General features: G+C 38.0%; 1 protein-coding gene across 2 annotated transcripts in view; it reads right to left on the reverse strand.

The window, feature by feature from the left end:
• Positions 1-783: 783 nt before the first annotated feature.
• The window catches only part of PIWIL4 (piwi like RNA-mediated gene silencing 4), a 56,244-nt gene continuing 31,015 nt past the window's right edge, over positions 784-26,012 (reverse strand). For both annotated transcript variants that reach the window (XM_007494995.3, XM_016433904.2), the window contains exons 12-21: positions 25,269-25,380; positions 23,338-23,522; positions 18,493-18,565; positions 15,509-15,709; positions 14,236-14,339; positions 11,460-11,530; positions 9,003-9,156; positions 5,057-5,182; positions 3,970-4,117; positions 784-1,295 (exon numbers count right to left, since the gene is read on the reverse strand). In XM_007494995.3, coding sequence (XP_007495057.2) covers positions 1,179-1,295; positions 3,970-4,117; positions 5,057-5,182; positions 9,003-9,156; positions 11,460-11,530; positions 14,236-14,339; positions 15,509-15,709; positions 18,493-18,565; positions 23,338-23,522; positions 25,269-25,380 — 1,291 coding nt within the window. In that variant the 3' untranslated portion in view covers positions 784-1,178. The remainder of the gene's footprint in view (positions 1,296-3,969; positions 4,118-5,056; positions 5,183-9,002; positions 9,157-11,459; positions 11,531-14,235; positions 14,340-15,508; positions 15,710-18,492; positions 18,566-23,337; positions 23,523-25,268; positions 25,381-26,012) is intronic.

The raw sequence follows: 26,012 nt of genomic DNA on the forward strand, positions 1-26,012 counted from the left end.
GTCTGTTTTCTTTCACACATGACTAATAAGGAAATGTGTTTTGCATGGCTGCACATGTATACCTATATGCAATTACTTGCCTCTTCAATGAAAGAGGAAGGCAGGGATGGAAGAAGAGAATTTGAAACTCAAAATTTTTTAAAACAAATGTTTAAAATTATTTTAAATCTACTTGGAAAAATAAAAGATTTCAAAAAATGTTTAATATCAAGTTTGGGGGCAAGTTGTCTCTTTCCTTCCTCTTTGAAAGACAGGATTTCAAGAGCTTTATGGGCAATGAGAAGGAAGGAATCTGGCAAGCAGAGATGCATATAAGTATGTATATATATATATATATATGGATGATATTCTCCCTACAATATAAGTTATTTAAGATCAAAGAGTGTTTCATTTTTGTTCTATTGCAAGTGTCTAGATAATGTCTTTTAGGTGTGGGCGCTTAATAAATATTTGTGGAAGAAATGAATGAATGAGCCATTAAATCACCTCCCAGGTAATATAAGCCTGGAAAATATTAAGTAGGTGAATCAAATGAAAGTGGGCAAAATGAGAAGGGAGAGAAAACAAATTAGATGGAGCAAGGCAAGTTAAGGATCTGGAACTGAAGGGAAGAATCTTGATTCCGAACTGGAAGGTAAAATTGAAAAACCAATACAAGATTGTAAGGAATACATGATGGTGTCAGGGCTAAAACGAAAGCAGTCTTAGCTATTTTGGGGAGGGAGTGTAGGAATTCTTATCATCTAAAAACTACAAAAAAAAGAAGACGACATAAATGCTGGTAGTAGCTTTTATTTATTTTAACCAAAACAACATAGGAAAATAGGGTTCACAAAAAAGTTCCTCTTTAAATGCTGAATAAAACCCGAGGCCCATTGGTTTCACCCACAAACTTCTATAAACACCCAGACTCAAAGCCTCCCTTGTTGGAGATGTTAGTGGTGTTTCATCCATTACAGGTAACAGGAGGCATGAACTACCCTTTACCACACTGAGGGTTTTTCCTAGTCACTGAAAGAAGAGGAACTTTTTATGAGACCTTTCCACACTCTAGTTCTCTTTGGAAATGAAACAGAACTCGGTTGTCTTATCACCTTGATGGGCCGGAGATGACAAGAAGTCTGTACAAAGAATCACAACTGAAATGGTTCTCCCCGTGGGGCTAAGTGCTCTCTTCATCACAGGTAGAAAAGATAGTCAGCTAATTCCATGCTGGGTTCTCTGTGGATACTTTGTCCCACCAAAAAGGTCAGTTTATGAGCATACTGACATGGTGCTGGGATCTTAATTAAGCCCTGGAGAGAAAGAAAGAAAAAAAAGGGGGGGGGGGGGCATTTACAGACATGAAGAGAATGTCAGTTTACTAGCTGTGCTCCATTTAACCTTCTCTTTTCTAAAAATTCCTAATGACTAATTCCAGTTCCAGTTCCATTTACTTGTAACTTTGCTCCTTGCTAACAGGATTTTTTTTTTAGCTTTATTTAAACATAACTAAAGTCTGCCAACAGAGGGCTGTATATCACCCTGGAAAACAAGACTCCATGTATATAAAAGGTCATAAATGGTTATGGGCTTTGTGCTGGGCTAGACACAGGCTGCTTCTGTCTGGTTGTTTGGCAGTTTCCAGTAATGAGCAATCCTCCACAAACACAAGATCTGAGGGTATGAGGGATGGCAGTAGAGAGCTCTTCCTTGAAAACATACAGACATAGAGGGACGATGAAGTAGCTCAGTGGATAAAGAGCCAGGTCTGAAAAAGAGAGGTCCTGGGTTCAAATCTGGCCTCAGACATTTCCCAGCTGTGTGACTCTGGGAAAGTCACTTGGCCCCCATTGCCTAGCCCTTACCACTCTTCTGCCTTAGAACCAATACAGAGTATTGATTCCATGATGGAAGGTAAGGGTTAAAAAAAAAAAAAGCGTAAATTCTGCAGTAGCATTCAGCTTTCCTTATAGTCCAGCCATACTGGGAAAATCATAATTTAAGGTATGCAGATCTTTGATGGCAAGGTGATATCTTTGCTTTTTTTTTTTAATAGTGTGCTGTGCAGATTTGCCCTAGCTTTCCCTCCAAGGGGCAAACATCTTTCAGTTTTGTAACTGCAGTCCCCATCTGCAGGGATCTTTGAGCCCCAAAATATGGTGCTGCTTCCATTTCTTCTCCCTCTATTTGCCAGGAAGCGATCAGTTGCCAAGATTTTAGTTTTTTTGATGTTAAGTTTCTAGTCAGCTTTTACACCCTTCTCTCCAACTCTCATCAAGAGGTGTCTTAATTCTTCACTTTCTATCATCAGAATGGTATCATCTGCATATCTGAAGTTTGCTCACATTCCTCCTAGGAACTTTAATTCTGGATTTTGATTTGTTCTGTCTGACATTTTCACTGGTGCACTCTTCATGTAAGTTAAATAAATAAGGCAACGGTATATAGTTTTGCTACTCTCCTTTTCCAATCTTAAACCAATCAGTCATTCCATGTTCAGTTTTGACTGTTGCTTCTTGGTTCACACCCAAGTTTCTCAGGAGACAAATAAATATTGGTACTCCCATCCCTTTGACAACTTGCCACATTTTCTTGTGACCTATGCGGTGAAAGACTTTTAGTGTAGTCAATGAAGCAAATTCCCTTTTGAAACTCTCTTACATTCTCCATAATCCAGTGAATATCAGCAATTTGGTCTTTAGTTCCTCTACCTTTTCTAAAACCAATCTGCTCTTCTGGTAAATTTCAGTTTACATTTTGCTAAAGACTAGCTTGCAAGGGGCAGCTGGGTGGTTCAGTGGATTGAGAATCAGGCCTAGAGATGGGAGGTCCTAGGTTCAAATCTGGCCTCAGACACTTCCCAGCTGTATGACTCTGGGCAAGTCACTTAACCCCCATTTGCCTACGGCTCTTCTGCCTTGGAGCCAATGCACAGTATTGATTCCAAGACAGAAGGTAAGGGTTTAAAAAAAAAAAGACTAGCTTGCAGACTCTTAAGTATAATCTTGCCAGAGAATGATGTTCAGTAATTCAAGATGAGCACGAATGTTCAGTACTTCAAACGTTCTTTGACATTTCCCTTCTTTAGGATTGGGCTGTAAACTGATCTTTTCCAATTCAGTGGCCACTTTTGAGCCTTCAAAATTTTCGGGCATATAGAGTGCAGCACTGTAATAGCATCATCTTTTAGGGTATTCAAAAGCTCAGCTGGAATTCTGTCACCTCCACTAGCCTCATTATGCTTCCTAAGGCCCACTTGACTTCTCCATGATGTCTAGCTTTTAAGTCAAACCATATTGACATGCTTTAGTGACCTTTCTTGTATAGTTCTTTTGCATATTCCTGCCACTTCTCAATCTCTTCTATTTCTGCTAAGTTCCTACCATTTTTGTTTTTCAGCACACCCACGTTTTCATGAAATGTTCCCTTCATCCCCCTATTTTCTTGAAAGGTCTCTTCCCACCCACCCCCATTGTATTGTTTTCTTCTATTTATTTGCATTGCCTATTTAAGAAAATTTCAGGGGGCAGCTGGGTAGCTCAGTGGATTGAGAGCCAGGCCTAGAGATGAGAGGTCTTAGGTTCAAATCTGGCCTCTGACACTTCCCAGCTGTGTGACCCTGGGCAAGTCACTTGACCCCCATTGCCTAGCCCTTAACACTCTTCTGCCTTAGACACAATACATGGTATTGACTCCAAGATGGAAGGTAAGGGTTTAAAAAAAAAAAAGAAAATTTCATCTCTCCTTACTCTTCTCTGGAATTCTGTATTCCAGGCATATCTTTCCATTTCTCCTTTACCTTTACTTTTCCTTCTTTCCTCACTTATTTGTCAAACCTCATCAGATGGCCATTTGGGAATACATCTCCCTAAAGCAGCCACAAATGGTGAAGTACAATATTCTCTAGAGAGCGACCAAGAGTTGGCCAACTCTTACCCTGGAATCTGAGGACTGGTGCTTAAATGCTTAAAGAACTTGTCTACTTACAGGCCAGTTGTAATAGAGGTGGCATAACTTATAGGTCAGCCGCTGCATGTGGTCTGGTTTTAATCCATTATCATCGTAGATCACATTATAATATGTTGGAGTAACAGTTCCCTGATAAGCAGCCTGACTGATCAAGTAAAAATCATACCTGAAGAAAACAAAAAGAATTAAGAGATGAAGGGAAACAAGGAGAAATGGGATGGGGAAGAGGGAAAGGAGTACCATAAGAAAAACAATAATAATAAGATTAAGAATAATAATTAGCATTTGTAAATCATTTTGAGGTTTGCAAAATACTTTGTATATGTTGTCTTATTTAGCGTGGACCTTCTGAATAATCTAAGGTGGATTAATGACCCATGGAATGGACGAGATAAAAAAGAACAGAAGTGGGGCAGCGAGGTAGTACAGTGGATAGAGTACCAGGCCTGGAGTTAGGGTTCAAATCTGGCCTCAGATATTTCCTAGCTATGTGACTCTGGGCAACTCACTTAGCTTCTGTCTGCCTCAGATACCTCATCTGTTAAATGGAGAAAATACAAGCACCAATTGTGAAGATCAAATAATTGTCAAGAGCTTAGCACAGTGCCTGGCACATAGTAAGTAGTGGGACTCTAGTTCTTGTTAGATGATGATGATGTTATCTCATTTGATGTGATTAATGATTCTAATATCCCAATAATGACAACATCAGAAGAACCCAATATAGACTAATGTTCTATGGAACAAGCAGGTCTGGATAGATTGCAATCTGTTATCACTTTAGAGAATGTCAATATCAAAGAACTCAAAGATGCATTAATTGGAGCACACTTTATTTTCATAAGAAAAAATACTCTCAGGGGCAGCTGGGTGGCTCAGTGGATTGAGAGCCAGGCCTAGAGATGGGATGTCCTGGGTTCAAATTTGGCCTCAGACTGTGTGACCCTGGGCAAGTCACTTAACTCCCATTGCCTAGCCCTTACCACTCTTCTGCCTTGGAACCAATACACAGTATTGACTCCAAGACAGAAGGTAAGGGTTTAAAATTTAAAAAAAAAGAAAGAAAGAAAAAAGAAAGAAAAATCCTTTCCACATATATACTTGCCATTCAGGACGTGTTGCCTCCGAATCTACCACAGTACCCAGTGGTGGATTTTGCAGTGTGCTGTTCATTTCAGTAAAGAATCTGGGCATGCACGACTTTCTCACCACAATCACTGACACTTTGGGGCTTGGAATGACAGAGAGAGAAAAAAGAGAAGAATGAGATAAAAAAATGGCTCTAGGTTTCTGTTTCACATTCTGCAGTTAAAAGGAGCAACCGTTTTTAGGAATAGAAACCATGCAGCAAATTCCCAAGTGAGAGGATTCGGTCTACCAATATAGGTCAGGATTTTCCCTGAAATTTACAATCTTAAAGAATTGCCTAAAACACTAAAAAGTTCCGGGCTTCTCCAGGTTCACACGGTCATGTCCATGAACCCAGCTCTTCTTGCACTCCCACTCTCCAGCCACACTATTTCATGGCTGCTTCAGACAGTGGAACATCCCAAATAAAGCAAAAGTGACATTAATGGTCATTTGCCCATCTCAAGGACTCTCTGAGGGATTTGATGAAATAATGATTTTTCTGAAGAGCTTTAAATTATTTGGAAGATCACTCTCTACATATTTATGTGGATAGGATAAATCTGCTTCCCTAGGGCAAGAGCCAGCCTGAAAGCAAGCCCTCTCTTTCACATTTACTCCTAAAATCTGCGGAAATGTATTTTTAAATGGCAGAGGAAGAGAGTCATGATTACCCTGTTCCCTCTATTTCTTCAAAAGCATCCCCACTAAGCCCTCCAAACGGCACATGTAGTTCATATATATATAACATAACATGTATGTACATGTATTATTAATACCTAATTCTACACTGAACACAGACACAACTCTGAATCCATTTTAAAGCCAATCTCTATGTGTATTTACATGTATGTGGTGCATGAGAGAATAGATGAGAGGGTGAAAGAAGCAGGACTAGGCTTAGCAGACAGAGATCCTTTCAACCAGAGGCCCGTTTTGGATCCAGGATGACCTGAGGTTCATAATCTCCCTCTAGCATGCATAACTATGGAGTTACTTAGGATATATCAGTGGACTAAGAAACTCTCCAAAATGACAAGTTGCTCACAAGTTACTGGTCTACATGAGTGGAAGACATTTCCACACATCCAGAGTTTACCATACCAAAGGAATCAAACATATGTGTATTTTTCTGGACAATATCTGCATAAATGATTGATAAATTTTATTTATTTTGTTACTAATATGCACTCTTTCACTCTCTCATTCTGTCTCTTTCTCTCTTTCTCCTCTCTCCTCTCTTTCTCTTCTCTCTATCCCTCTATCCCTTTCTTCCTCTTCTCTCTCCTTTTTCTGTCTCTCTCTTTCTCCCTCTTCTCTTTCTCTCTGTCACTCTATACTTTTCTCCCTCTTCTCTTTCTCCTTTCTGTTTGTCTCTCCCTTTCTCCCTCTTCTCTCTCTCTCCCTCTTCTTTCTCCTCTCTGTCCCTCTATCTCTTTCTCCATCTTCTCCTTTCCCCCTGTCTTTATCCTTCTTCTTTCTCCTTTCTGCCTCTCTTTCCCTTTTTCCCTCTTCTCTCTCCCTCCCTTTCTCCCCCTCTTCTCTCTCTCTCTCCCTCTCTCCTTTCTTCTCTCTTTCTCCTTTTTGTCTGTCTATTTTTCTGTCTCTCTCCCTTTCTTCCTCTTCTCTCTTTCTCCTCTATTTGTCTCATTCTGTCTCTATCTCTGCCTCTGTCTGTCACACACACACACACACACACACACACACACACACACACACACACACACACACACACACACACACCGTATAGGGATTTAGCATCCAGGAGAAAACTTCCACTACTAATGAAGATCAACAACTGTTCTGAAACTTTATATACACAGTCTTAAGAGCATTATCTGAGGCCCTGACAAGTGATTTGCTAAGTCAATGTATGTCAGAAGCAGCACAAATTAACATTTGAGATCTTGGTTTTCTCATATTTTTTTTTATCAGAGAATTGTTTATATTTTAATAGGACTCTATGATGCCAGAGTATGAGATTGTTTCTTTCCTAGTTAAAAATCCTAGTCTTCCTGACTCAGAGGCCAACTTTCTAACTGAATTAAAACCAGCTTCTGACACACAATAGTTAGATAACCCTGACCAAGTCATTTAATGTCCAGTGACACGGCACTTATACTCTACAAGACTATAAAATGCCGTTTTCCCTCTATATCAATGAAATCAAAGGTCTAGTATTACCCTCAAAAAATTATTCAAAAATACACTTGTGGTTCAATGATAAGCTTTACTGGATTTGGAATCATAGGACTGGGATCCAAATCTTGCCACTGTCACTTACCTGGAGAAGCCACTTACCTGGGCTTCAGTTTTCTCATATGTAAAAATAATAGAGTTGGGCTAGGTCAGAGGGGTCAAACTCACCAGAAGCTTACAAAATTCCTGAGTACAGCTCAAAACAAATTAAAATGTAATTGGGAAATATTAAGTAAAATAAATAAAAATACAATGTAACATAGATAATGTTCATTTGTAGCTTTTCTAAGTTAATTATTAAATTAATTGAACCTGTTCACTAGAAGATCAGATACCAAAGCTGAAGCTTAAATACTTTGACCACATAATGAAAAGACAGGACTTATTAGAAAAGACCTTGATTCTAGGAAAGACTGAGGGCAAAAGAAGGGAGATGGCAGAGGATGAAGTGAATAGATAGTGACATGGAAACAACAAACATGAACTTGGTAAGACTTCATGAGATGATAATGGACAGAAGCACCTGGTCAACTATTGTCAATGGAGTTGATGAAGAGTTAGTCACAAATGAACAACTAAGTCAGTAGACTGCTATTAGGAAGATATTTCTACTCGAGTAGGACACTATTGGGCTAGATGTCCTTGGCTGGCCCTTGGTTTCCAGTTCTAAAGTATCTATGCAGGGTGTGTGTGCATGTGTGTGTGCGTGTGTGTGTGTGTGTGTGTGTGTGTGTGTGTGTGTAAAGGCAACATGGCATAAAGGAAAGATGGTCAGCCTTGGAGTCAGGAAGAAGCATGTTCAAGATCTATATCTCAAACATATTAGCTGGGCAAGTCACTGAACTTCACGATAGCTAAGGAAACTCCCCAAACTCTAAATTAAAGAGGAGTTGCTGATTTCTATGACAGCATTTTTGGAAGAAAGCGAAGGAGAAAGGAAGGAAGGGAGGAAGGGAGGAAGGAAGGAAGGAAGGAAGGAAGGAAGGAAGGAAGGAAGGAAGGAAGGAAGGAAGGAAGGAAGGAAGGAAGGAAGGAAGGAAGGAAGGAAGGAAGGAAGGAAGGAAGGAAGGGAGGGAGGGAGGGAGGGAGGAAGGAAGGAAAGGAAAAAGGGATGGAGGGAGGAAGGGAGGGAGGAAGGGAGGGAGGGAGGGAGGGAGAAAAGGAGAAATAGAGTTCCAGCAAGGGAGTCTCATAAAAACATGACCTCAACTGGTAGCAAAATGATCAATCATTTGGGATCATATGGGACAAACAATCCCATAAAAGGACTTATGACAAAGAACACTATCCACATCCAGAGAAAGAACTGTGGGAGTAGAAATGCAGAAGAAAAACATGATCAATCATGCGATTTAATGGGGATCTGATTAGGGTTTTGATGTTAAAAGATCACTCTGTTGCAAATATGAATAATATAGAAATGGGTTTTAAACAGTGATACATGTACAACCCAGTAGAATTTCCTGTCAGCTCCGGGAGGGGGGGAGAGAAGAGAAGTGGGAAAAATCATGAATCATGTAACCATGGAAAAATATCCTAAATAAATAAATAAATTTAAATTAAAAAAATATTACCTCAGTCCCTCTGTAGGATGGACACAACAGTTTCTAAACTATTCATGCAAGAAATCAAATCTCAACATTTCATCCCAAACATCAAAAATTAATTTTATACTGAAATGCTAAAATTTTGAGTGAGGGAAAGGAGAGATAAGAGTCAATTACCTATAATTAGGATTGGAATCTCTGAGGCTGCTCAGTAGCTGTGGAACTTCATAATCCACAATGGTCTGTAGCTGACCATCCCCAACACCATCACGATATACTATGATGCGTGTTGGAAAACAATGATTATATCTATACCATTTGTCAAGTGCTCCTGTAAAAGACAACATTAATCAGAGAAAAAAAGAGTTGTTAAATTTTTATTCTTATAAGCCAAAGAAGAATAACATTTCCATCTATTTTCTATTTTAGGGATATAATAATAATAGCTAACATTTATATGTTTATGGCATGCCAGGTACTGTGCCAAGTGCTTTAAAAATATTACTTCACTTGATCCTTATAATATCTCTAGGAGTTAGGTATATTATGACTCCCATTTTACAGATGAGGAAACTGAGGCTTCCTGACTTGCCCAGAATCATAGATATAAGTGTCTAAGGCCAGATTTGAACTCAAGTCTTCCTGACTTCAAACCAAACACTTTACTCATTGTGCCAATTACCTTCACAGAATATCATCTAAAACAGTAAATCTGACTACTGAATTACTTTCTGCAAAAACAAAGCTGAGAAAAGTTTTAAAATTAACTTTGAAGAACATGCTTTTAATTTCTACTTTTCAAGAATTTCTATTGTTCCTACAGTTGTTCCTTAAAAAGCCTTCTATTTGCCTACACTATTAAGTAAAAATTCTCATATTTTAATGAATACATATATGAAAGAAATTCTAGTTTTCCCAATAACTTTGTTTCTTCAAGACTTCGAAGCTACTAAAGCAATCTTTGTAAAATTGCTTTGCCTCTCAATGAGTTTAGCTATGAAAGCAAAAGAAATGATGTGGGTGTGCCTTTGATAACTCCTTCCAAATATCAAGTTTGGCCCTTGTTTTCATTGGTGATCAACATTCTGAAAACATTACCCTCTGCTACTAGTGTAAGTTGCTCCAACAAGAAAGTAACAAAACAAAAACAAAAACAAAAAAAACAAGAGAACACTGGTGGAATTTCTAAGAATTTCACTGGAAAAACAGTGTTGTGCCATTTTCTCTAGTATGTATTTCATTATTTTAATGGATCCATCATATATAAATGGATCCCGGATCTCATCCATGAGGGGTCTGCCTTCCATCTGTGCACATTTCAATCTAGTCATACTATTCTGCATCTAATCACTCTTGCCCATGTTTGAAAACTTGCTTTATACTCCCACGAATCTTCAACAGAAGATCTCTCCACCTCACTGGAGAGCTGCCTCTGGGTCTTTTAATATTTCATGGATGGGAACACAGTTGTTTATCAATCCTTACTTATAATCAAATCTCACTTGTCACAAGTCAGGCCCACTTCCTTTTCTGTCCATAAATAGTCATGATAATATTAGAAGGATTATCAAGATAGGCTGCTAAATTATGCTAATTACAAATGCATACATCCACCCACTAAGTTTAATAAACACGAAAACTCTATATTGCTCCAAACACTGACTACTCCACCAAATATGGACCTAAAATTCTAAATGAAATTTCTTCAAAAGGAAAAAAATCTACAGGTACACACTGAAAAATAGCCCAGGTAATAGGCCACATCCAGGTTTTCCACAAAACAGCTGAGAGAAAACGCTTAGCTCATCCTGAACTAGTGTGATAGCTTCATGTTCCCCATACTGATGCTGAATGATTAAGTGCCCTCAGCTTTAAAGTGGGGATACGACCCTTACAGAGTTGTTGTAAGGATCAAATAAGATAACTGTAAAGGGCTTAGCACAATGCCTGGCACAGAGTAGGTGCGACATACATACGTATTCCCTTCCTCATCCCCACACAGTAGGAGCTTTAAAATAAATAAATATATATTCTTACTTTCTTAGTAGCAAGAAAGGCAAAGGCAGCCCAGAGTCACACAGCTAGACAGTATCTGAGGCCAGATTTGAACTTAGGTTTTCTCAACTCTACCCGTGGCATTCTATCCATTGTGCCACCTCTGGCCCCTAGTAAGAACTTAATAAAATATTTGTTGACTATTTGATTTTTCCTTTTGGAGACTAATCTATTTAGGTAATCTATTTCCAATTTTTTTCAGCTTGTGTATTTCATATTTCTGCAGCTATTCACATATTTCTCTTAAAAGTTCAAACTGATCAGTAATAAAGCTGTGTATGCCATTCTCTAATAATTTGTCTTTTGCATTCATTTTCTCATTTCTAATTTTGACTATTCTAGTTTTCCCATTACTTTTTAAAAATCAACTTTGCTAATTATTTACCAAATAAATAATCTTCTTTTCAACTCTTGGCTTTACTGACTGTTTTCAATGTCATCTTGTTTTCTCCTTTACTAATTTCTGCCTTGAACCTGATCATTTCTATCCTCATACTTTCCTTCATTTTTTGTTTTGTCCGATTTCTGAATTTTATAAATACAGAAAACTACTGTATGTCCCCATAAATGCTATAGTACCTTTCATGCAAACTTTCAAACAATCTGCAATATTCGTCTTTGTGTTCTGAAGGATACAACGGGAAAACCACCTGAAAAAAAAGAAAAGAAACAAGAGAAAAAGCAGTTTAAGAAGTCAGTCTGCAACATTCAAAGCATCTTCTCAAGACTTGTAATTCAGTTCTTACTCCATAATTCATTACTCATCTTTTTATTCTACCCAGATTTGTCCTGAAACCAGGAAAGTGACAATCACTAATTACACATAGCAGGTGCTAGCCTGGCCCTAATGAAAAGATGGGATGTGCACCTCCCTTCCTTTGCAGAGATGCAAATCAGGTGTGGAACACAGCATATAGTTTATATATGGATTCCTTTCGTTGAGCTGCTTTTCTTACCCTTTCTTCTTTAGAAAAATATGGTTTCCCCAAAGAGAGAAATACAAAGATGATATAAAAGCAAAAGTTATCAGTAACGATCTTTAAAAAATCAAATACATTGACTAGATTAACAGAATTTCTCTCTCCTTCCTAATATGAGATGTTTGTCCAGTCTAGTTAACAGATATTATCACGGCAAGCGGTGAATTCCTCATCATTCAGAGAGCTGACAACAAACATCAAAAACACCATATGAACAGTAAATAATTAGATCTATATTGTCCGATTGGATAAATGTATTCCTTACAAAAAGATTTTCTCACATACAAGTTTTGCACATAGTAGGTGTTTAATAAGTATTACTTGATGTAAACTCCTTAAGGGCAGTGACTAACTTGCTTTTGTATTCTCTGCACTTCACGCAGAGTAGGTGCTTAATAAAGGCTGTTCTTTGTAGGACATTGTATACAGTAACAGCAATATTGTATGACGACCAACTGTGAAAGACTTAGCTAGTCTAAGGGATACAATGAAACAGGACAATTCTGAAGGACTTATGACAAAGAATTCTATGTCTAGCTCCAGAGAAAGAACTATTAAGAGTCAGAATGCAGATCAAAGCATGCTATCTTTTGCTTTAGTTTTTGGGGGGTTAATTTTATATGAGTTTTCTCTTAGAATAATGAACAATATGGAAATACATTTTGCATGATAACACATTTATAACCTGGATCAAGTTACTGACCATATTCAGGAAGGGGGGGAAAAAGAGAGAGGGAGATGGGAAAGCAATCAGAAAACATAGTGGAAAATTATTGCATATAACTGGGAAAATAAAATATTTTTTGATGCTATTGATTGATTGGTTGATTAATTAATCAAAGGAAGGGAATGAATACACTGAGAAACCAGAATCTTGCTTTCAAACAATTCAAAGTACAAACTGAGGCTTCTATAGATCAGTTCTTAGGAACCACCTTCCCCATGCCACACTGTGAATCTGATAAATTCCCCTGGATTTCAGAGACAAGCTCATTTTCTACTGTAATCGATTAGCTGATACCTAAAAAGCATTTTGTACATGAACAGCTGGGAAGAATACGAAGTATTAAACCCACACTATCATCATGTCTGTACAACTACCTACAGCAATGGGTGTCACAAAGAGGGAAGCCGATCATCAATTCTCAAGGTTTCTCAGAAGTGTTCAGACACAAGATTTATTGACAATGTAAGAGGAGAACTATCCAGAGAATCCTATAAAGAGGCCTTTCAAGAGCTTCATATATAAAGAAGTGATTCATTCAAATGAGTAAAAGAGCCCAGAGTTCTTAATGAGGGGAGACTTTTCTCACAGAAATAGCTCAGGATTTATTCTTTTTTTTTTTCCCCAAGTTTTGGAAAGTTTTATTTAATTAATTAATTTAGAATATTTTTCCATGGTTACAAAATTCATGTTCTTTCCCTCCCCTCCTTCCACCCCCTTCCTGTAGCTGATACACAGTTCCACTGGGTTTTACATGTGTCATTGATCAAGACCTATTTCCATGTTATTGATACTTGCACTAGGGTGATCATGTAGAGTCTATATCTCCAGTGATATCCCCATCGATTCATATGATCAAGCAAATGTTTTTCTTCTGTGTTTCTACTCCCAAGTTCTTCCTCTGAATGTGCATAGTGTTCTTTCTCATAAGTCCCTCTGAATTGTTCTGGATTTATTTTGTTGTTGTTGTTGTAAGTCAATTAAAATCTTGTCCAACTCTTTGTGACCCCATTAGGGGATTTCTTGACAGAGATACTAGAGTGGTTTTCTTCTGCAACTAATTTTACAGATGATGAAACCAAGACAAACAGAATTATGTGGCTTGCCTAGGTTTATAACTAATAGGTGTTTGAAATGGGATTTGAACTCAGGTCCTAATTCCAAGCTTAGTGCTCTATCCCCTGCACCACCTAGCTGCCCAGTGTCCTATAGAGCTGCCTAAGGAGTTGTGACTTACCCAGAGTAACCAAGTCAGTCTGAGCTAGAGGTAGGACTTAAACCCAAGGCTTGGAGACTCCAAGGAGAGCCAGCCTTCTATCTACCATGCTACCCCTGTCTGTAAAATAACAATCATATAAATTAGACAATAAGTATAAAGAGATGGTACATATCAGATTAAACAAGAAACCTGAGGAGAAAGCAATCACTTCCATCTGGAAGAGTCAGGAGAGTCTCAGCAAAGAGATGGTCCTTAAAAGGACCCACAATGAGGAAAGGGAGGGGAAAAGGTAAAATTTCAACAGGGAAATAAACCATCTTAATAGTATGGCTTCCAGTTAAACTTTAACACGCTGCTTAAAATAAGAGATTTATTTTCCCACAAATAAGAGCTTGACAGTAACTATCCAGCAGGTTGTCATTTAAAATGTACCTAGTAATTCTGGAGTTGCTGCTGGCTACAAATCCGACTGCCGAACGTCCTTTAGCACATGCTTCTTTGTTGACATCAATCCCAACAACCATGAGCGACTTGAGCTGTGAAATTCATTTTTCACAATTCAATTATGTGGCAAAACAGCATCTGAAAGCAATTCTCTCAAACAGGATTTATTTAAGGAAAATAATTTTTCTAACCAAACATGGAAGGAAATAAAAGTATCAGGAATGTCAGGGTCAAACTTCTTGTTGAATAAGAAATAGAAAAGACCCAAGCAGAAAAACAATAATGGGTCAGAGCCAGACTTATTGTTCTGGGAGTCAGATCTGCATATAGATGGCAGTTAAATCCACGGGAGCAAAGATGAGAAAGAGAGATAGTCAGAGACAGAGAGAGGCAGAGTGGCATTAAATACATATAGGAAGAATCTGGGATTTCATCAACACTCAAAGTTCCCAAGGCAGATCACAGCTTTTCTATACTTAGTAGATAAATTCTGAAGACAAGTGACTTGGTTCAGGATCATCTAGCTAGTTAGTGTCAGAATTGGGGTTCAAATCTAGGAGCAACCCCAAACCCAGAACACTGTCTATTTTGCCACCTGCCTGAAAATGGGACTGTTGTTTTGTTAAGTCATTTTTCAATCATGTCTGACTCTTCCTGACCCCCATTTGGAGTTTTCTTAGCCAAGATCATGGAGTAGTTTGCCATTTCCTTCTCAAGGAAACTGAGGCAAACAGTATTAAGTGGCTTGTCTAGAGTCATAAAATTAGTGTGTAAGGCTAGATTTAAACTCAGGAAAAGGAGTCATCTTGACTTCAGGCCCAGTATGGGATTAACCAATGGTTAAAGAATATGAGGCAACATCCTCCACCATGACCCCTTGCCCATGAACTAAAGGGAGTTACCAAAGAAAAGTCCCTACCACCACTCTTGGTAGTCCCCGTCCTACCAAGCTCCAGGGACTCCTGGTACTGCTCCTCTACATCCCATGGGAAAGCCAACTTCAGAATCAGGAAGACTTGGGTTTGAGTTCTCCCTCTCATGTATACTAGCTAGATGTCCCTGGGCAAGTGACTAGACCACTGAGTGTCTGGGGCAACTCCCCAAGACTAGTAAGTTGCATTTAGGACAATGATGGACACCTCGCTGATCTGAATGAATGACTTTCTGACTGATCTGTAGGAAAGAGTCAAATGATTTCTGGAATGAGGGGGATTTCCTCCCACTCAGCCTCAAAGCAAATTCCATAAGTAGACTCCCTCACCGGTATCTCTACTGCCCACAACTCTCCTCCAAGCTTGGAAACCATCTGCATTGCAATCTTTGTGGCGATACTCATCATCATTCCCTGCCGGATCAGGGTTCGAGCTAGAACACATTGACTTGGGACTGGATGATCCAGGCTCAAAAATCTTTTAATTGAATCATAGCAGTCCTTCTGATTTGAAGGAAGGATACACATTACCTAAACAGAAGCAACAAGAGGCAGAGTCAAATGATTACTTAAGCTTCAAAGCTTTTTTTTCCCCTCCTACTTGCTGTAGTCTTATTCCCATAAATATAACACATTCTTAATATATTACATTAAAGGTTTTGTTTTTTTTTTGATCACGGACCCTCTGTAAGTCTAGTGAAGTCTGGGGATCCCTTCTCATATTAATCTTTTTTAATATATAAAACAAGATACAAATAAAATAGAGAAAGTTGTAAAAATATTTTTTAAACAAGTTCATAAACCCTAGGTAAAGAACCCCTGCTCTAAATAAGGGTAAAACCATCTTCTACATTAGGGTCAATTTGAGAATAAAATAATATTTATAATATGCATACCTGTCTATATAAATGCTAATAAAAACCTTTTTATGTTATCAACCTTCTTTGGAAGTCTAGTAAAACCTATGAACTCCTCAGAATAATGATTTTCGATGCATAGAACACATAGGATTATAAAGGAAATTAGTTAGACTGCAATCCAGTTATCAGAGTATTAAAAAAAAATTCATGGTCTCCAGTTTAAGACCCCCTATGTTGCCCTTCTAATTTCTTGCCTTCATTCCCTAGAATCAAATCTCAACAAATCTTTGTAAATTCTTGGCTCCTCTGCATATAGATGAATAAAGATTATTGTTCTTCAGTCATTTCAGTTGTCAATTTGGAGTTTTCTTGGCAGGGATAGTAAAGTGGTTTCCCATTTCCTTCTCCAGCTCATTTTATAGATGAGGAAAGTGAGGCTAACAAGATTAAATGACTTGCCCAGAGTCACACAATTAGTGAGCATCTGAGGCCAGATGTGAACTTAGGAAGATGTGTCTTTCTGACTCCAGGTCCAGAACTCTAGCCACTGTGCCAGCTAACTGCCCGATGGTAGCTGAAATACCCTTTTATCAGTCATCTGTACTCCAAGTCCCCCTTTCTCTAATATCGAATTTCAGAGTTATAGGGACCCCAGCATCTATCTAGTCCAACCTTTACCTGAAAAAGCAGCCCTCCAGTTTTTTTTTCCCTTTGCACTCAAATCTTTGTTTTCCCTTTTTTTTATTTAGAATATTTCCCCATGGTTACATGATTCATGATCCCCACCACCACCACCACTCTTTCCTCTCCATTCCCAAATCCAACAAACAGGGTTATACATGTATCATTGTTCAAAACCTCTTTCCATGTTATTCATATCTGCAGCAGACTGATCCTTTAACATCAAAACCCCAATCATATCCCTATCATAGTATGTGATTGAGCACATATTTTTCTAATGCATTTCTGGTCCCACAGTTCTTTCTCTGGATGTGGATAGCGTTCTTTCTCACAAATTCCACTGAATTGTCTTGGATTATTTATTGCATTGTTGCTCCTCTAGCTTTTATTTAAAGGCCTCCAATGAAGAACTCGTTAGCTCTAAGGTAGCCCACTGCCTGTTTGGTTAGCTTTAAGTGCTGGGAATTTCATCCTGATCTCAACATCAAATTGGCTGCTCTGTAACTACTGCCCATTGCTCCTAGTACGATGGCACTAAAGAGGGCTAGCCTAATCCTTCCTTCATCAATAGCCCTTCAAACACTCAGGCACTGCTATTCTGTTCTGCCTCGAGTATTCTCTTCTCCAGGCTAACTATCCCCATTTCCTTCCATGAATCCTCCTTTCACCATCTTGGTTCTCCTCTAAATCCTCTCCAATTTGTCAATATCCATCCTATACAATAAACCCCAACTAATATTATCATCTCCTTATTTCTGTGTACCCCATTCGAGCAGAACTCTCCCCTGTTTCCTTTTCTCCTTTCTCCTATTCTTTTGTCTCTTCCGAGATAATCTCCTGCTAATACAGCTCTCGCTTCTACCTACCATTCCCCTGTCTGCTCCTCAGTATCCTTTCACTACTGTGGGCTTGCTGTCATCTCACTTCCTTATGCAGAACACGAGTGAATCTGATAAAGAACTCATGAAGCGGTGGTAGTCATTTGTCCACTATGGACCAGGCAAAGTTGAAGGAAAAAATCAGGGGGGTGAGATGAAAAAGAATAATGCCTCTGCTTTGAGTTCCAGCTTGTCAGCAGCATGCCAATTTCCCTCTCTGGGCCTCAGTTTCTCCCCTGGGCCAATGAAGGGACTGGACTAGTCTTTAAGTCCCTTCCAGCTCTGACATCTCTTGATTCTATGTCATCTACCAATATGTGAAGCCAGTGATGGAAAGAGAGGAAAAGCAGGTGGAAAGTGGGGAGAATGATATTTCCATCTACTTGGTACTTTTAATGTCCCTCTTACACATGCCTTCCTGGTCCTTCCAAGTCATGTGACTCATTTCCTTTCCTTTTTTCCCCACCCACCCCTAACCTTGGTGGAAGGAAATGCCTGTACTGCACCCCTTTTTCTGCACCCCTAAATCCACTAACCTCCATCAAGTAGCAATGGCTTTTAAAAGGCAAATTGTAGCCTGTATCCAAATGCCAATATCTAAAACACTAATTTTCAAAAGAAGGGAAAGGACAATTTTAAAATGATGGCTGGAGAATCCAATAGGCATTGCTATATTAGGAAATAAGCAATCTTTCAGACCACAATCTAAGCCATAGCTTCCAGTTTGTCCATTGTGCTGTTCAGAGTATCTGAGCTGTGGGATAACCAGTGGCAACAGACACAAGTATAAGGAGGAATGAATGGGTATGTTGACATTCTCTCTTTCAAACAACATATAGTGGTAGGAAGAAAATATTAAAAATATACAAAAAAAATTTAAAAAGCATTTACATACCAATTGTAGGTCAAGATTTGTATGCTGTTGTATTGCTCGTATAAATGCAGTTGTGTTTTCTTGTACTTTTGTGCTATATAAAAAAGAAAATTTAAGATCTATTATTTTCTGTACTTTATATAATGATTCATCATGTGGCATTAGAAATAGTGCATACGGACCTTCCTAAAAGATAAAAAATGTTTAGTGAAGAAACATTTTACTTGAAGCAAATGAAAACTTTCGAAGTGTAAAATGTGGTGTTTTTACTAGTAAAATTGCTTAATACGTTTAATAATCATGTTTTCAACTAAAACTATTCTTTAATTCAGTGACTTGTCAGGGAGAGTGTCAAGGAGATTTCTGCAAATGGATATTAGCCTGGAAGGCTTCTGAAGTCCTTGCCAATCTGGAGATCCTGTACTTCTATGACAACAGAATGTCTTTGTTTCTCTGGATTTTTATTATTGTTGCTATTATTTAGCAATTTTAAAATGAAGTTGGGGCAGAACTTTATGAATCACAGGCACTAGAATATTAATGGCCTAAAGCAAGATCTCTGGCAAAATTGGGAATCAAGAAAAAAAATCTATAAAATGTTCCTTCCTGCTGTGTCTGTGCAGACAAATTTCTGAGTGATGTTAATTAAAATCTAACCTGTATCATCCTCCAGTTTAATTAATTCCAGTCAAAGGATCTCTTCTTTTTCCAGGAGAGCAGCTTTCCTTTCCTTTGTTTTTATAACTGCTTCCTCTGGGTAGTTACCTTAACTCTCCTCTTCAGTTCAATCAATCAGTCAATCAAACAACAAGCATTTACTGAACATCACCATGATGATGTGCCTAGCATTATGCTCAATGCCAATGGGTACCAATACATAAAAAATGACTCCTGCTTATAAGGACCTTGTGAAGAGTCTGAATAGTCCAGGAAAAAGCATGCTGGCTTTTAGAGTCAAGGTCCCAGATTTGTATACTAACTCTGGCATTTAATATGTGTGTGACTTTATTCAAGTCACTTATACCTCTTTGGGACTCAGTTTCTGCATTTGCAAAATGGGTCATCTGGACTAGATGACCTCTTGGGTCTACTCCAGCTCAAAATTTAGGATCTTAGTTTAATTTCCTATAGAAGTTGGTCACATTTACATGCTTATATTAATGAGTCATTTTAAATCCAAGAAGTCTTTTAAGAATAAACCTATAGGAGGGGTAATTGGGTAAGCTCAGTGGATTGAGAGCCAGGTCTAAAGACAGAAGGTTCTAGGTTCAAATCTGGCCTCAGACACTTCCCAGCTGTGTGACAGTGGGCAAGTCACTTAACCCTCATTGCCTAGCCCTTACCACTCTTTTGCCTTGGAACCAATACACAGTATTGATTTCAAGACAGAAGGTAAGGGTTTAAAAAATAATAATAATAAACCTATAGGTGGCTAGACTCTTCATTTCTTATGGCAGGTGAGCATGGTCTACAGCAAATATAAAACCTTAATTTCTTTGCCATGTCCAATTTCATGACGTGCATGTAGACTTAGTCCTTTACAGCATCAGCCTTTCTGAAAATCATCAATCTAGTCTTTTTAAAAAGGAAGTCCCCCCAGAAAATAGAGCCTACCTATAATTAGATAGGGAAAATGAGCAAACAATCCAAAAAGCACCTAACTCTAAAGACTTTTTATGGAGGCAAGGAGCAAAGTGCAGACACAGAAAGGATTTGTGAAAGCAAAGGAAACACACCTAAAATCCAGAAGAAAGATATGGATTGGACACAGATTCTGGAAGAGCTCAAAGAAGACTTCAAAAACCAATTATTAGAGGTAAAGTGGGGAAGAGAAATGAAAGTGATGCAAGAAGAAATAGGCCAATTGAAAAAAGAAGAACCAAAAACAGAGGAAAAGCAAGCCTTAAAAATCAGAATTGACCATCTAGAAACTAATGATTTCATGAGAAATTAAGAAACAAAAAAGTAGAATAAAAGGAATTTTTAAAAAACAGGAAAACATCAAATATCTTATTGAAAAAACAACTGACCTGGAAAACATGTCTAGGAGAGACAATCTGAGAATTATTGGATTACCTAATTAACAATGATGAAGAAAAATCCTTGGATATCATATTACAAGAAATTATCAAAGAAAACTGCCCAGAGATCCTTGAACAAGAAAATAAAATTTAAATTGAAAGAATTTACAGATCACCTCCAGAAAGAAATCCTCAATTGACAATTTCCAGGAATGTAATAGCCAAATACAAGAGCTACCAAGTCAAGGAGAAAATACTTCAAACAGCCAGAAAGAAATCATTCAAATACCATGGAGCTACAATCAGGATCACTCAAGACCTAGTGACTTTTACATTTAAGAATTGAAAGGCATGGAATATGATATTCAGAAAGGTGAATACAACCCAGAGTGACCTATCCAGAAAAACTGTGTATATTCTTTCAGGAGAAAAATGGTCATTCAATAAGATGGAAGATTTCCAAGCATTCCTGAGGAATAAGCCAGACCTAAACAAAAATTTTGAAGGACAAATACAAGACACAAGAGAAGCCCAGAAAGGTAAATAAGAAAGAGAAAATTTAAGGGATTCCTTAAGATAAAAGTGTTTATATGTCTACATGGAAAGAGGATTTCTAGATTTCTCAAAAATTACCCTCAGTAGTAGAGAAGATAGAAGGAATTTACTCGGAAAGAGGGTGGAAAAGTAAGCTGATTATGAGAATATGATGTATATGATGATACATGACGATATATATGTAAATGTGATAATATGGAATGATATGTATACATGGTATGTATGCATATGAAAAAAAGGAAATGATACATGTATCAATCAAAAGAGAAATAAATAACTTCCCTGGAGAAGAGAAAGCAATCGTTAGCAATAAAAGCAGGTCTGTCATAAAACCTATAAGCAAGAAAAGACTCCACTGTTTATTCTTCTGTTTCTTTCATAAATCTTTTTTACTACAGGACAGCAAAATTGATGTAAAAGAAAATGAAACACAAGTCAGGTGATTTGTTAATGTCTATAAAAAGAAATTCTATAGAGAAAGAATTTTAAACAGAATCATCTAATTAAGTCAATAATCTTTGCCCTGTGTCACCAAAATTCATTATTAACTAAGTTTAATTTTGAGTTTTGAGTATTGTTTACAACACTAACATTAGATATTCCATACACTGGCTAGTTTGAGATATGGGAAATGTAGGAAAAAAAAATGTGTCTCTCTTGGACTCTGTTTACATTAGGTAATAACAACTTCCAGCAAAGATGCCTTTTCCTCATGTTTCAGAGGACATTCAGCTTTTCGTAGTTTGGCATACACAGGGAGTGATAACATAGACATTAGAAGACTTGGGTTCTTCTCCCAGTTCTTCCAATAATAGTCACCTTGGGGAAGTCACTTGATCTCTATAGCCTCTTTTAATCATCTCCAAAATAAGAGGGTTGCAACAGATCATCTATAAAGTCCCCTTTAAATTCTGACATTCTTTGATTATAGGCATAAAATGTAACTAGAACATTGTGATAATTTCAGAATGTTCTGCCCCGGTGAAACCACACTGGGAATATTTTTCAGTTCTGGCATGACATTTTAGGAAGACATTGACGAAATGAAATATGTCAAGAGGAGGGCAATGGGATGGGTACAAGACATCAAATCATGCATGAAGAAACTGAAGATGAGTAAACTAGAGAAAAGAAAGTTTAGGTCATAAATGATACTTGTCTTCACATTTCTGAAAAACTATCATGACAAAAAAAAAAGAATTTGGATGACTACTCAGAGCAATAAGTAGAAGCAATAGAAAGTCAAATTTTAGCCAGTTAAAGGAAAACTTTCTAACAATTAGAGCTTCTTCCAAATTAAATAAAAATGAGCTGTCTTGGGAAATGGTGAGTTCCCAATTCCTGCTGGTATTCAAAGGGAACCTGGAAGGCCACTTGCCTAGAATGTTGTAGAAGAAATTATTATTTAGTTATAGGTTGATGTTCAAGGTCTCATCTTAGGTGTAAGATTTTATAGTTTTATATTCATCCTATTCTGCCTCTGAAAACTTATATAGCTTTACTAGGTGGAGGAGAGGGTAAAGGAGATGTGGCAGAGAGAGAGAGGATGCTAAAAAATCTCACACAGTGTCTGCTTCTTTTCATAAGCCCATCAAACGTTAGTGAAGGGCAAAGCACATACTTATTTTTACAAAGGAAGAAGATAATTCTAGTGAGTATTAGATAACTACACTATAAGAAGAAAATTATTCATGCCTATATTTAGAGCTGAAAGAGACCTTAGAAAGCATCAAGTTCAAACCCTTCATTTTATAAATGGGAAAACTAAAGTCCAGAGGGGTGGTGACATTCCCAGGTCGCACAAACACTGAGAAGCAGACCCAGGATTCAAAACCAAGTTTTCTAAATGTAGTACACTTTCTATTATGTAAGGGTTTGGGTCAGAAATTCTCTTTTCCTTTTAAATTAAATTTAAACTCAATCTTATAAACCCAAAAAAGCCTCTTTGTTTAATTATTTTGTTATTACTCTCAAGCTTCAAAAATAACTGAATTTAGAAGTTTATGAGAAAAAATTTAACTGTTTCAAACACCTTTTCTGGGATGGTGTGAAAGCAAAGCTTCTAGAAATATTATAACCTGGAATATGCTGTAAGTAAAACTTTTTCTAAAAATGCTACTTATTGCAAAATTCCTCTCTTGGACTCTCTGTTTACATTAGGTAATCTCTTCCAACAAAGAAGTCTTTTACTCATGCTTCACAGGACATTCAGCTTCTCATTAAACCAAAGAGTGAAAGTTATGTCTGGAAAAAGAAATAGATCATAGGCTGGTTCTCAAAATAGTCTCACATTTTGGGCTTCTCAATGTGAAATCCCATAGGACCGCTCACTCTTCTCAAGCAATTCAGGAGGTTCTCGGCTACATCTTCATTTCTGTGGCTACACACGATTAGCCAGTTGTTCAAAGCCCGTGCTCCCAATAGCTTGCAGTTGCGCATGTCCTTCGACCAATTAGCAGAAGACATGGGCTGACACTGAGAAAGAGGACAACATAATGATTAAATGAATCCATTCAGAAAACAATTGTATAAAAGTCACATCTAGAGTCATTCAATGAAATTCTAGCCTTAACAGAAATGTTTGCCAGAATTCACCCACGGTCAATAAAGGTCACCACAGAGAGTCAGAAAATGGCTAATGTAGAAGAAATGTTGGCAACCATCTATTCTAATCTCTTTGTTTCACCAATATGGAAAACCCAGGTGTAGGGAGTGAAATGACTTAATGGAATGATAGAACTGGAATTGATCTCAGAGTTGTCTAGCTCAATCCATGGTCAATGCAAAAGGGACCTTGGAGACCATTTATTCTAGCCCCTTCATTTTGATTTACAGACACAGAACCCAGGTCCACTGGAATGAATGAAACCATGGAATTATAGAGTTGGAAGGGACCTCGCAGACTCATCTTCTTTTAGGAAATCATAGCTGAGTGGCCATTCTGCATCCACTCAAAGACAACTTTAGTGCACAAATTTCTACCTCCTAAAGCAGCCCTAATTTTTTGAAAACTATTAATAAGTTTTTCCTTATATCAAACCGAAATATCTCTTTGCATTTCTGTCTCCTGTTCCTTTTCTCTGATCGCTGAACCCAAGAATAAGTCTTCCACCAGTGAGTCTTTCCAGTACGTGAAAATTGCCATCATATTCCCCCTAGTCTTATCTTTTTCCAGGCTAAATGGATCTAGGGTGAAGGGTTTATAGATTTAAAGTTGAAGAGACCTTAAATGTTACTGAGTCCAGGCCCTTCATTTTATAGGCAAAAAGTGGGAGAATTAGAATTGGAATCCAGGTCGTCTGACAACAAATTCAGAGTTCTCTCCAATGCACTATGCTGCCACCCCAGTTAGTCCAACTAATTCTTCCTGGGCATGATGGACATTCCTCACGCTCTCACGGTTGTCTTCCTCTGGACAGGTCTTTTTACTTTGGGCATATGGAGAACGTTCTAATCTCCAACAGAAAATGAGAAATGTGGTTTTTCTTGATTCTTTGCCAACATAAGGATAGAACAGAAGATGGCAGAGGGCAGGATTCTTTTTTCTATATAGCTAAAAGTAGGGGCAGAGATGAGAGAAGGACATCAGCTTTCACTCCTTCTTCAAAACCCCAGGATAGAAATCTAAGAAAACAAACCATCTGCAGAACCCCCAGCACAAAGTGACGCCGCTAAGATTAGTCCAGCAGCCAGGCCCACTCGCTGGAAAAAGGTGAAAAAGGATGTTGCTGTAGGTTTTGTATCCCTTTTGTGGGTCTGAGTTTTTTATTAGTCAAGCAGCACTTTCCTTTAGAAATATTATGTGTGTGTGTATATATATATATAATTCCTTTAACAAATAACAACAAAAAATGACAAAAAGAATCAAAACCTAGGAATCACTGGAGTGCAATCTTCACCTTTATAATTTATTGACTCAGGGCTTTAGTAGATACTCCCCAGCTTTAATTGCAATGAGCTAGGAATAGGGAGATCTGGCTTCTAATTCCAGCTTTGCCATAATGAAGGAAACCAGGGAAAATGAGAAAAGAGAAAATAAAGGATACTCTGACAGAAGGGAGACTGAGAAAGGCCCTGGGGTTACAAAGTTAAGCAGGCAGAGTAAAGATAAAAGGGAATCTAATTAACTAGGATGTGATCCATCAATCTTTCTGGTAACTATTCACACTTAAATGCATGAAAATATAACCTTCTGAATAAGAATAAAATTACAACACTCACTATAGTGTCCTGCATTAGTATTTTTTCTGAAGGTACTACTCGGCCTGTGAGAGACATCTGGCATCCAAACTGTAGTCCCCAGGTCTCTAGTTCAAAACGAGCCTCCTTGTTTCTGTGAAGAAGACATTTGGGCATGAAATTACTAACATGTTCATCATCAAAGGAACACAAATCTTGGGGGGGGGGAGTGACAGTAAGCTCTCCCTCATTATTTCTGTAGGATTTCTCAGACTGGTGCTTATTTGTTTATTATTTCATCTCTCTACACACACCACACCAATTCCTAACTCTTCTCCTGAGAGTCAAAACAAATAAGCAAGAAACAGAGAGCTCTATGATGTCGTGGATAGAGAGCACAGGATCCGAAGTGGGAATGATCGGAATCCAAAACTAGTTTCAGACATTTACTATGGCAAATCCCTAAGACTCAGTCTTTTGATCTGTTTTTCCAGTCACACTGACTCTTCAAAACCCCATGGGAGGTTTTCTTGATCAAGACATTGGAGTGATTTACCATTTCCTTCTTCAGCTCATTTTACAGATGAGGAAACTGAGGCAAACGGGGTTAAGGGGCACACAGCTAGTAAGTGTCCAAGACCGTGTCTGAACTCAGGAAGATGAGTCTTCCTGACTCCAGACCTGGTACTCAAGCCAATGCACTAACTACCAAGCTGCACCCTCATCTGTAAAGCAGGCACAATAGAAGCACCTTCTTCCCAGAGTTGTGAGGATAACATAATAGTA

This window comes from Monodelphis domestica, chromosome 4, assembly GCF_027887165.1.
Source record: "Monodelphis domestica isolate mMonDom1 chromosome 4, mMonDom1.pri, whole genome shotgun sequence".
NCBI lineage: Eukaryota > Metazoa > Chordata > Mammalia > Didelphimorphia > Didelphidae > Monodelphis > Monodelphis domestica.